At 32.6% G+C, this 14,075-nt stretch overlaps 1 protein-coding gene across 2 annotated transcripts in view; it reads right to left on the minus strand.

The window, feature by feature from the left end:
* LOC143076203 (uncharacterized) overlaps positions 1-14,075 on the minus strand; it is a 144,432-nt gene that overhangs the window by 113,122 nt on the left and 17,235 nt on the right. Inside the window, exons 3-4 of one of the 2 annotated variants that reach the window (XM_076251899.1) lie at positions 12,580-12,825; positions 4,560-4,777 (exon numbers count right to left, since the gene is read on the minus strand). In XM_076251899.1, coding sequence (XP_076108014.1) covers positions 4,560-4,777; positions 12,580-12,825 — 464 coding nt within the window. The remainder of the gene's footprint in view (positions 1-4,559; positions 4,778-12,579; positions 12,826-14,075) is intronic. The other variant, XM_076251898.1, reaches the window with a different exon arrangement.

A 14,075-nucleotide genomic window follows, 5' to 3' on the forward strand; every position in this document is an offset into this window, starting at 1 on the left:
CGATATGATGTATGTGTCTCGCATGCTAAATGCAAAGGCATCTGACCAAAGGAATCTTGTTGATTTGCATCACATTTATGTTGCAGTAGGAGGACAACAACCTCTTTATGATAAAGTTCCTGGTGATGATATCTTAAACAACAACTTATCCAAAGTAGATTCTATTATTCTACCTTCTGAATGCATGCATAATGCAAAGCATTGCGGCCATTGATGTCCAAAGCATTGATATCACAACCGTTTTCAATCAGAAATTCAACTATATCGTTGTATCCTTGAATGGCTGCCAAATGTAAAGGTGTTAGTTTTAAGTTATCAGGTTGATCGATGTTTGAGTGATTTTTTAATAATAGTTGTGTCGTTTCTATATGCCCTAACCAGCATGAAATGTGCAAAACAATGTTTCCTTCTTTATTTGGAATATTTATTTCACATTTATTCTCTATTAATAAATTGATTACATCTATGTTACCATTAAGACATGCATAAAACAGTGGTGTGTTGTTCCAATCATCAGTCTGGTTGATTTTAATTCCATTTTTCACCAAAATGTAAACTATGTCAGCATGGCCATTTAAACTGGGTTTTTGTATCTACAATCTTACAGTTTGATCCCTCACAGGCCATAAATAAAGGAGTTTCATCCTGATTGTCAGCATGGTCAACGTCACATCCTCTATTTAGGAAAAATTCCACAATATCCTCATTTCCTCCACTACATGCAGCATGAAGAACACGCTTTCCCGAAGCACTTAAATCACCTATTTTACAACCAATGTCATGCAAAATTTCTACTATTTCCAGAGAACCACGTTCACTAGCATATATATAATGAAAAGCATTTAGACCACAGGAATCAAGTACATGTATGTTACAGTTATGTTGTACAAACACATGTATAACACTTTTACTAAAAGAGGGACGAAAGATACCAAAGGGACAGTCAAACTCATAAATCTAAAACAAACTGACAACGCCATGGCTAAAAATGAAAAAGACAAACAGAAAAACAAGGGTACACATGACACAACATAGAAAACTAAAGAATAAACAACACTACTTGAGCAAAAAAGGGTGGGATGATTTCTTTTTCAATATCAATTGGGTTATCTTCATTTACCAATGCCATTTTATTTATTTCAAGCAACTTCTGCAACAAAACATCTACTATTGTTGGATAGCCACTTTTAGCTGCCATATGAAGTGCAGTATAGTCATAACAATCAGCAATACACAAGGTTTACATTATTGTGCAACAACATTTCCACAATGCCTTTTCGAAACGTTTCAATGCTGTCTAATATTTTATCTTTGATTACATTTTTGCCATTTTCAACTTTAGGTTCATCATACTGAACGTCATCTTCCTCGCCTTCACTTGACCAAATATCATCTTCCTGGCTGTGACTTGACCAAGTATCATCCTCTTCATCTAAGACTGGAGTGTAGTCTGAAGAGCAAGCCTCATGCAGTGTTGTTCTGCCAAATATACTTCTGACATGAACATCACGTTTATTTCTTATCAATATACTTCCTCTATATCTTTACGACCTTTTTTACAAGCAGCAAGCATGCATGTTTTCACTAAAGTAGCTACATATATTAATACCACAATTAAATGTCAGGAGAATGTTCACAACATCATGAAAACCATGCTTGCAAGCATTAAATAAAGGGGTCTCTTTACAATAATTTTGTTGGTTGATGCAACAACCTCTTTCTAATAGTGCTAAAACAATTCCGGTGTTGCCGTTCATACACGCACTGTGAAGTGCTGTTTGACCTTGTCGATTTTCCGTATCAACTTCGCAATTACAGGTAAGCAGAAAATTCACGATGTCCGTATGGCCAATATGACATGCAGCAAACAAGGGGGAAAGAACACCATCAATATCATATCCATATTTGACAAGAGTTCGAACAATTTGTAAATGACAAAATATAATTTGATAGCTTGTTACTTATCAAGTACTGTCAAGAAACTTTATTTCTCTAGCCATGCTAATTATATTATGTCATTAACTTCATCATCATCATTTTTGGCAATTTTTGTCACAATCATTCAACTGCCAATAGCTTAGTTTGAATAACCAATTTCTCTCCGAACATGAGTTTAAAACTTCTTATTAGCAATAAGGAAGCAATCTTTGGCTTTGTAATAGACATCCTGATTATTGAATTTTGTGGTGTTCAATCGTCAAGTCAGTCCATTCCTTTTCTAGTGAATTCACTTCAGGATTGAAGATTGTTAGACTGTCAACAATTGACAATCTTGAGTGCTACTCTCACAATAGAATCTGCCAAGTTTATTAATCCAGAGGAAAGTCAACATGGATCATCAAAATGTTGGTACCATTACACCTTTTTGATAGTCACTGATCCTTCCAAGAAAATTGTGGTCATTAAGACAGTGTATGTAGTTCTTTTAATCAAATTTTCCTGTTGCTGGTTGTGTTAAGCAGGTGGTTGCTTAATACAGTTTTTACGAAATCTTTAGGGGGCTCGAAAGTAGTTGTTAACGGCAGGTTGTCGTTCAATACAGGTGGCTTATAAGGCAGGTTTGAAATAAATGTTTCCAAGGAGCAAAAATTATGTTTTTCTTAAATAATTTTATCTGCACTAATTTTCTAAGATGTCAAAGTTATTGCTAATATATTTCCATGATATAAGTTTCATAAAAATCTGTAATAATCGATTGGTATTGGTTTCCAAATTATCAAAGACATATTGCTTGGATAAACCTTTGATATATATTTCCTAAAAATCTGCCAGGAATTGTACAAATGAGATTGCTGACAATGCAATTTTCTAAATAATTAATCTTTCCAAGGGCCACATCCTTTTTAAAAATAATTCATCAGCACTGATTTTCAAACTCATCAAAGACATTGCAAATATAATCCTATAATCATGTAATATGAGTATCATAAAAATCTGGAAAGAAATTTACATGTGACATATAAATACAATGAAGCACTAACAAGACTGTCACACTGATGAAAAGACAGTCTCGCATATTTCTATGTTCCAAGCAAAGCCTTCACTGATGACATAAAAATAAGTGATTTTTATCATGTTTATAGGGTTTGGAAAGGAAAGGCAAAAATCAATCTTAATGTGATTGTTTGCTTCTTCAACATATTCAAGATAAAGTAGCAACAATAAAAGTTGAATCTGGCAAAAATCAAACCTGACCTTCATTTATCTAAATTTGAAAATATTTTCGTCAAAGAGTGTTCCAGTTATTGCAGGGACAATAATCTTAGTATCACTTTTTTTTCTACTAAAAAGTGTACAGCGATAAAAGCTAAAATCGTGAAATTCTAAATTGGCCTTCATTTTGTAACAGGCATACATAAAACAAGATATATATAAATGGCCTTCAATTTGTCACAGACATACAGAAAACAAGATGTATAAATGGCCTTCAATTTGTCACAGGCTGAATGGACGGACGAACAGACTAACTAACAGACGGACACAAAGACCAGAAAACGTAATGCCCATAAATGGGGCATAATAAATTGGGCATAAAAATTAATTCATAATTTCCTGTTGATTTGAACATTTACATAGCATATCCTTCATTGTCCTTATAATCTACAAAGTTTCATGAAATTCTGTTATGCAGTTTCAGAGAAGTTGCGATTACAAACTGTTGCAAAAGTATATTTTTGACAAGATTCTTAGTGAAAATGGGCATAACTCCTAGAAAATTTTTTGAATGGTAAATACCTGTAGATACACGAGATATGCACACGTAAAAAGTAAGTCCTTATTATCTACAAAGTTAAATTGAAATTCTGTTGAGTGGTTTCAGAGTATATACGTAGTTGCGATCAAAAACTGTTACAGCAGTATATTTTGGCCAAAATACTATGTTACAGGGGCATAACTCTGAGCAGTTGCAATAAAAAAACTGTTACTGCAGTATATTTGGTCAAAATTCTTAGTTGAAGGGGCATAACTCCTAGAAAAGAAATATTGAATCTTCATTTTCAGTCTATATGCATATATCCATATGGTATGTCCTTATTATCTACAAAGTTTCTTGAAATTCTGTTGTGTTTCAGAGGAGTTGCAATGACAAGAAATTTCTAAGTAAAAGAGGCATTACTCATAGAAAAAAATCAAATTTCCTGTCTATATGCACATCAGCATAGTATGTCCTTATTAGATATAAAGTTTCATTGAACTCTGTTGAGTGGTTTCAGACAAGTTGCGATGACAAAATGTTGCAGTAGTATATTTTGCCTAAAAATTAAGTTAATCGGGCATAACTCCAAAAAATTGAATCGTAATTTCCTGTTTATATGCAACTCTACATGCAATGTAGTATGTCCTTATTATCTACAAAGTTTCACGCAATTATGTTGTGTGGTTTCAGAGAAGTTGCGATGAAAAGAACAGGACAGACAGACAGACAGACAATTCAAAACATTATACCCTCCCCAACTTTGTTTTCTTGGGTATAATTATGATTATGATGATAATGGTACACATATCTTGATATAACAAACACTTTCCAAATTCCAGTATAGTACCCTCTGAATATATACCTGTGCTATATCTTCCCAGTAAATATTGAAATCATCATCCTCAATCATAAAACTGTCCATGTGAGCAATTTGATTTCTGTAATAATGTATCCTGGATAGATCATCACCAACACTGACTTGTGTAGGTAAGGGAAGTTTACTGCTGATCTGTATGTCGGTCAGATTTCTAATCAAACTTATCATAAGTGTAATGTCGTACTTTTCGGATGATGTTTTACCTGTAAACATAGAAAACTGTCATTAATAAATTATTTTTGTAAAATTCTATAAACAAGTGTGCACATGCTGAAATGTCTCACCTGTTTTACTGACCATTGATTTTATGCTGAAAGTCTTAAAGATAAAGGTTTTACTACAAGTATCACATAAACCAATAACATTCTTTAAGATCAATGACAAGTAATAAGGTCAAGGTCAGATCAAAACTGTCACACAGACATGTTCACCCTATATTTATTCCATACACCAAATATTGTTGACCCATTGCTTATGACCAAAACAATTAGAAAAACACCAAAAAAAAATTAGAATCAAAGAGCAGATTGCTCTGAGGGATACGATTCCCATTGTTTTCATTGATACATGTATTAGTATTATTTTCAAAAATAATTCAACTGCACATGTAAAATACTTGTAAAATGTAATTTACATAATCTGATTAGTTATTCAACTTTAAACATAGCCAATCCTCGATACAAGTGTATGAACAATGTACTTATTGTCTTTTATTTTTGTACTATTAAGTTGACTTTCTACAGCAGTCACTGAGAGTGAGAGAAGGTATTTCACTTCATACCTTATCACCTATTTTCCTACGTGAATTCTAGGTGGAACCCTCCTAACTCTTTAAATATTTAATTTCCTTTGGGTCAGTGGGCATGACTCCTTCCGTACACATTCTTCTGTTTAAATTGCGATCGGTTTTAAAATAATACGACGCCTATCGACAGAACGAATTATTTTTTCTGGACATATCGTCGTTTGACGAAAGTTACTTACAGAAGGGAGACAACTCGAAGCGATAATATGGAAGACTCCATTTTGGCTGAAGGGGTGTTTTAGTTACACCTTTACGTTGTGGACTACATTTATTTTAATTTAAATGATGCATATGATTTAAAATTATGCAACACCAATAACCCTCAATAGCAGACAGACATAGAAAGAATATCGTGAGTTTCAAATTAATCAATGGAGTGGGGAATCCAGAGCAACCATTAAATCTGATAGCCCTTCAAGTCAAGAAAACTATACGCATGCACATAACTACATAAACAAACCCTAGACTTGTGATTTGTAGCAAGGATGAATATTAAATGTTAATTAAACGACCTCCATTTCTTTCTGGAAGTACAATATCAAATATCAGTTTCATAACGATGACATATGAAAACTCCACTTCAGTTCTCATATGACAGAAATAGATTTATCGATCGGAATTCAGAAAACTCTCGCATGTTATCGAAACTGGGGAATTCCCTCTGACTTGTTTCTAAATTTATAAAAACACTAAATATAAATACTGCTTAATTCGGATTTTCAGTGTTGTTAAAAACATTCAAACAAGTCAAGGGAAATATTGACACATGAAGATTATGAGAAGAACATTATAGGACAGTTGTTTTAATTCAATTCTTTTGTTTTTTATACCATTTAAAGCAAGACAATCTCGAGAATCTGAGATGTTCCTTGATGTTTAAAATAAAACAGTTGACGTGAGGGCATGGCCCTGAGTCAATGGTATAAGTCTACAGATTGCTTAAAAGCAATTGTATCCCAAAAACCTACCAAAACACATACACTTGATGTTAACCAATTGCAACATGTGCAATGAACCATGAAAATGAGGTCAAGGTCAGATGAAACCTGCCAGTCTGACATGTACCTCTAACAATCATTCCATACACCACATATAGTTGACTTGCTGCTTGTAGTATCCTTAAATCACGTAACTTTAACCTGGATCACTGATTCATGAATGAAGGTCGACGTCAGGTTAACCCTAGGCCTGTCTTGCAGACATGAAGACATTGCAAGGAAACTCATATATATACCAAATATAGTTATCCTATGACTCAAAATAAGTGAGAAATTCACATGACAAAAAAAATGTAATTTTTTTTCATGCTGTCACTAAACATGAAAATGAGGTCCTTGACAATGGACATATAAAAGACAGAAACTTAGTAACATAAGGTATCTGCATACAAGGTATGAAGTATCCAGGTCTTTTAACTTCTGAAATATATATAGATTCTACCACTGCATCGAGTGTAATACGATATTTATCCACTCGAGACAGTTAAATTTTTAAATTTAAAACGTGAGGCTTGCCCAAGCGTTTTAAATATTTAAAATTTAACTGTCAAGAGTGGATAAATATCGTATTACACGAGATTTAGTGGTAGAATCTGTTTCTCTAATGATTTTCTAACATTATGCAGGCAAACTTATACCTTCTTTTCCAATGATATGCAAAAAGATGTGTTCTTTCTATGTGACGTCATCAGGCATGGTCGCCTTTTTTCATGCCATCACAATAGGAATTTAAGAGGAAAGCAAGAAAATTCGACGTCATAATTGGATTTTAACCAATGAAGTACTGAGATCAAACGAACCACACATTGATTAAATTTTTTTTATACAATGGGTGCAGAAAGGGATAAATTGACGAAGAATTAGAGAAAAAGCTTGATACGAATAGTGTACAGCTCTACCTATGTCTTCCATTAGACTTTCATAGACTTTCATTGCAGTAGAGACACAACTCTTATCTACCTTTTACATATTATATATGTTTTAATGTATAGGAAAAACATTTTTCTGATCAAGTCATGAACCTTATCATGTTTGCAATTTAAAGTTATTGCCTATCAATTATAGTTTTCATGATTACCATGATTACAGGCAAAATAATTTAGAAATGTTAAATTTGTCATTTTAGGGCAATAATTCCTAAAAATAATTGTTTGCCAGTTTTGATCTATATGAACTATTGGTAGCTAGCTCAACCTTTTAAACATTTGAGCCCAAGACAGATTTTCTCTATCAGAATTTATAAAGGTTTTCAATATATATGACATTTATGAAGAAACCTGCATTTTACTCCTATGTTAATTTTTTAGCCAAGTTGGCTATCTTGATTGGCAGGCTTATCATTGGACATTTTTTGTTACCAGATAAAACCAAATGATGATTATGGCAAAATATCATGAATATGCTTAAATTGGCAAAAAGGTTTTAAGGGTGATTTTTTTTTATGAAGGATGACAGCTAGCATTGACAAGAAACAACAAAGATTAAAGAGGGATAAGAAAAGCTCAGTTGGACCTTTGAACCAAGTAAGCTTAGAATTGGTAAAAATTGTCATGAAAGGGCTATAACTCTAATAAGGAGTCAACTCACAATTTCAATTATGCATATATATATATTGCAAACTTATTGATCAATTTTTCAACTTTAAGCTTCTCTCTGTCTGTCATAGTTACACTTCAAGGGAAACTCCTCAAAAAAATCAAAAATTGATATTATGTCCATTCTGTATGAAAATGCTCAAATTCATAGATATTTAAGTTTTATTCTGATAGGTGACCATCGATTTTAAATTTAGAGTATCTATATTCTCTGCGTGCATCATTTTGACCATCTTCTCTGTTTTTAACCATGATATGTCTATGAACCACAAAGGACCAAAACCATAGTAATCTAATGTAGTGGTAATTGCGTGTCGATATCGTGTCAATCATACAGTTGTTTTATCTGACTAACTAACTAATGATACGGAAAAATGTTTTTTTCAAGTAACCAAGGTCTGTTGTTTTTAACTGTTTATATGGGAATTGGTTATAAAGTCATAGTTTAAAGTCATAAATGATCATAAATAAGTGTTCCGTGAATTTTTTTTTCGAAAATATATTTTGTTCATAATTCTTTTATGTCATAAACTTATTTAAACAAATTCGGACCTTCCCATCAAGATAATACATGTATGTAATAGGCAAAGATGTAAAGAAATGGTAAACCAGATGCTCCCAAGGGTGCAGCTTTATACAACCACAGATGTCGAACCCTGAACAGTTAGGGCAAGTATGAATCAAAGGAGGTAATCAAACATATATATATTACAGTATTCTTTAAATTTTTCAATTGGAATACCTCCCTTATACTGCTTTTAAATTGTCTAAATTGTCCTTTAACCAGAAAAATCCTTGTTTTCCCCCCTTATTGCTGATTGACTTGACCCATACCCCCGCCCCTAACCATCCCTTTGTAGTATGGAAACTTGTGGTATAATTCTAGAGAGATTTATACAATTTTTCGCTATATTGAAGACCTGTTGGTGACCTTCTGCTGTTGTTTTTTTCTATGGTCGGGTTGTTGTCTCTTTGGCACATTCCCCATTTCCATTCTCAATTTTACTTAAACACAAGTCAATGACTGAAAACTACAAAAATGCTTATTTTGACCCCTTTTTTGGCCCCTCATTCCTAAACCTTTGGGACCATAACCCCCAAAATCAATCCCAACCTTTCTTTAGTGGTTATAAACATTGTATTAAAATTTTATTAATTTCTATTTACTTATACTAAATTAAAGTTATTATCCGGAAACAATCTGTCTTTGGATTCCCTCACCCTTCCCTAGATTTTCTAAACATGATGGAATTTTGTGATGGAAAAAATGCCATCAAATTCCATCATCTTGATGGAGTATTGGAACAGCTTTCCATCAACTTTCCATCAATGCTGGAAAATGGTTGATGGAAACTTTTTGATGGAATTTGTGTTCATGATGGTGGAAAACTGATGGCACAATTTCCATCTGATGGATAATTGATGGTATTTTTGCCATCTGATGGATAATTGATGGAACATTTTAACTGATGGAATATTTTCCATTACATGTAAAATGCATGGAAACTTGATGGAGAAATGACCATCAGATGGAATTTGAAAATCTTTCCATATATGGCATTTTCTGTGATGTCATAAAACAATATTTGTTCTCTGTCGTCTATAGGTAGTCCTGAGTTACATGTGTGTATCTTTTAGTTCAGTGTCCCATTGGAATCTCTGTCCTTAAAGTTGAATTAGTTGATGGCAAATTCTGCGAAATAAAAATAAAAGAATCTAGCATATTATAAACATGATAAATTAGAATAAGTTAATACTGCAAAGACATTAAGTAAGGTTATTAGTTACTTGTCATTTGTGGATATATAAATGTCCTATCATGCCTATTGTCAGTCATACCACAGATCTCTAATTTTATAGCAAAATTATTTTATTGGAATTAAGTACTAAATAATTTTATAAAACAAATAATGTTTTAAAATGATACAAAATATGATTCCTATTGTACACAATTTTATGTATATGCACATTTTTTTGTGTCATTTGGTCTCTTGTTGACAGTTGTCTCACTAGCAATTATACCATGTATACCACATCTTCTTGGTTAATAATTTTTATAAATCTATGGTCTATAGTTTTTTTCTCTTGACTCTGAAATGCTAATAAAATTTTTTAAATGTCACTTAACTTTGAACTAAAAGAGCATGCACATATATTCAAAATGATGGAAATTCTAATACATTGTACTTACCAAAAGATTTAATCCAGAACATGTACGCGTGTACACACTAATCTCCCTAAATCCAAGAGACAATTATGTCATCAGAAGAATACATCTGCACTATTCAATTCCAGTCAATAGAATTAGTAAGAACTTTTTGATCTAAATCCATTGTAAAATTCATAATTTGTTCATTGTTGTTAATGACAGAAGACATCTTTGCTTCTTGTCTGCATGTTCATGAAAGTTCAAATTTGAATTTGTTGATTTGTTGAGGTTGTGTAGGGTCTTGTGACAATTTGATTCCTTTGAAATGTGCCCCTAATAAAAACTGTTAATCATCTAAATCTTAAATAATTGCTATAAAAATATATAACAAATATGTATTTATTGTTTGTAGTTTATCTTTATGTTATAAGTTAGAGATATTGCAGAAGAATGCATAAAAACAATGTGCTCTCCTCATTGGGCCTCAATTTATGATGTCACATCCTGTACACAAAGGTTAAAGGAAAACAGATTGGCACCTGGCACCTGTGATGGAAAAATTTTCTAAGTTTTTTTCCATCAAGAAAAATGACAGAGTCCAAATACCATCTCTCTTTCCATCAAAGAAAATGTTTAAGTCCAATTTCCATCAAAATTCTTTCATTTCCATCTTATTTACCATCAGATGGAATAAGTGCCATCATATTTTCCATCAGGGGGTAAAAATGCCATCCAATTTTCCATCAAAGGGTAAAAACAATGAAAAATGCCATCCAATTTTCCATCAGGGGTTAAAGATGCCATCAAATTTTCCATCAAAAGAATGCTGATGGAAAAAATATTCCTAATTTCCATCATCCTTTGATGGATTTTTTTGGTTAGGGATGGAATTCCATCAAGTACCATCAAATTTCCATTAATTGCCCATCAAGTGTTGATTGAAAATGAAGAAATTGATGGAAGATCTAGGGAAGGACAGTGAGTGAGTGAGTGATTCAATTGGGTAAAAGATTTTGACTTAGAATATTCCCGAAAATAATCAGGGTTTTTTTACTATTATAAGAAATTTTCTAAGTCAAAGGACCATAACTCTGCACAAAATCATCAGACCAGAACAAAATTATAACTTGATCTGTAACTTGTCATGATAAAAAAATACATCAAATATCAAATCAATATCTTCAAGCATGAAAAACAAAAGTGTGGGAAACTGATGTACACAACTGAAAGATGGACAGACAGACAGATGGAGTGCAAACCTAAAGTCCCTTATGACTTCCTTGGTCCTTGTGTCACCGGACACATTTTTTAAACTGGATACCCCAATCATGATCGTGGCCAAGTTTGGTTAAATTTGGCTCAGAGGAGAAGATTTTTGTAAAAGTTTACGAAGACGGACAAAGCCGGACGCCAAGTGATGAGAAAAGCTCACTTGGCCCTTTGGGCCAGGTGAGCTAAAAAGTCCATAAAACTGTGATTTCAACAATTTTCAAAGTTGTCATGGTTCTAAAACCATAATTTTGGCAAAAATTAGCACAGTAAGCGGAACGAAACTTAAACTTGATGTGTCACTCATCATGGTTAACTTACATACCAAAAATCAGCCCAATATCTGAAAGCATTTAAAAAACAAGGTGATTTTCAAATATTTATCAAAGTCTGAAGCCTGAAATTACAGCAAAAATTAGCCGAGCAGAACGAAACTTAAACTTGAGCTATACCTCATCATGAGTAACACACATACCAAAAATCAGCCCAATATCTGAAAGCGTTTAGAAAACAAGTCTGTATAACTGTGATTTTCAACAATTTATCAAAGTCCATAGCCCGTAATTTCTGCAAAAATAATTGGAGCTGAATGAAACTTAATCTTGATCTGTAACTCATCTTGGTTAACACACATACAAAATCAACCCAATATCTGAAAGCGTTTAGAAAACAAATCTGTATAACTGTGATTTTCAACAATTTATCAAAGTCCATAGCCCGTAATTTCTGCAAAAATAATTGGAGCTGAATGAAACTTAATCTTGATCTGTAACTCATCTTGGTTAACACACATACAAAATCAACCCAATATCTGAAAGCGTTTAGAAAACAAATCTGTATAACTGTGATTTTCAACAATTTATCAAAGTCCATAGCCCGTAATTTCTGCAAAAATAATTGGAGCGGAATGAAACTTAATCTCGATCTGTAACTCATCTTGGTTAACTCACATGCCAAAAATCATCCCAATATCTGAAAGAGTTTAGAAAAAAACTCAGTATAATGGTTTGTTGCAGAATGATGGAACAAAAATAATGGAATTACAGAATGACGCAATTGTTAGGGACAAGGGTAAATTTAAACTATATGGCACCGACAACTTTGTTGCGGGCCATAAAACTTTGTTGCGGGGCCATAAAAATATATTATTAACCTACTTCACAAAATATATCAACAAATATTCACAAACCTTTTGAAGGAAATAACAATGTCCACTGATGCTGATTTATTCTGTTCATCCTTTGAAGTTCTCTCAGTTTGCCACTACTTCTGTTGAGAGTTTCTTGTAAACAGTCAGGATGGAACTCTGTGTCAAACTTGAGTCGAACAGCATGTTGTGAGATTTTTAGTATTAAAAGACTTATCTTTATATAATTTGATTCTTCACTGGGTATTTCTGTTGCCATGGTATCAAGTAAATGAGTTGTCGATGAATCTGAAAATGATCATAATGCAAGAACTTTAACATAAACTTATATTAATATATTCTCCACAAGTTTTATATGTTTTAGACTCTTTGACTTCGCATCATATTATTTCATCGCATTAGTATCCCTAACTGGTCAATATCCTCTTAAATTATTACAATCCTAAAACCAAATAATTCGGTTTCCTTAACATGTGGAAACTGTTAAACCATACTCCCTTTTCCATATAAAACCAATTTTTTGGCCTTTAATTCCTAAACGTTTGGGGCAAATTACCCAATCTCTTACCAAGTTTTCACATTTAGATATGGAACCTTGTAGTACAATTCCAAAGAGATCCATACACTTGCTCACAAGTTATTGTCCAGAAACCAGGGTTGGCAAAGTATTACCCGCCCGGGAATTCCTGGATGGGAAAACCCGGGTTTTCCTGGGCTGGGCAATACTCCCAGAAATGTGGAATACTGCATGGGCATAACTCTGCAATATGATTTTTTAAGCTTATTTTAGCACAAAATAGTAAAGTCTTGATGTAGTTTCATAGTATTACTGCTAAATATATACTTGATATACAGATAACCATTGGCAGTCATTTCTAAAAGAATGAAAAATTCTGTTTCATTCCCTTCTATGAAGACAGAAAACAAGATTTGCACATTTAAGGAAACTTTTTTAATTACCAAACATTGTTTCAATAATCCATACTTTGAAAAAAATATTAATTGCATTGTTTAGGTGAATTATTATTTTCAAATGTTATACATTCATATTGCTCAATAAACATCCTAATGGGTCATGCTATTAACTCTTATATAATTGAAAGGGCTGATTATTTTTGTTACATAAACAAATCTGCATTCTAATCTGAATAATTACATACTAATTAGTGACAGTACATATGGACCATAATTTGGTATTCAGCCTTTGGTTTCTTTTGGTATCCTTTTTTTATAAGTTCTAAAACTTTAACTTTTATTCTGTGTGTTGTGTTGGTGTTTAGAATAGTATTAATGGAACAATTGAGTTTTTCAAGACAAAATTAATACATTTTGATTCACCGTTTACGTGACAGGAAACCAAACAGGAAACCAATCTTTATTTTCTTTATTTTGCACAATATTTTTCAAAAGACATAAATGAACACCATTACTAGTGTTACTTGCTTCAAGTTAATATTTAAAATCTATTTTCAATGTTAAATTAAAGTTTTTTTTAAACGCGACAGGAAACCATAAGAAACCGAAAGCATTTTTTAAGT

The sequence above is a fragment of the Mytilus galloprovincialis genome, chromosome 5 (assembly GCF_965363235.1).
Source record: "Mytilus galloprovincialis chromosome 5, xbMytGall1.hap1.1, whole genome shotgun sequence".
Taxonomy (NCBI): domain Eukaryota; kingdom Metazoa; phylum Mollusca; class Bivalvia; order Mytilida; family Mytilidae; genus Mytilus; species Mytilus galloprovincialis.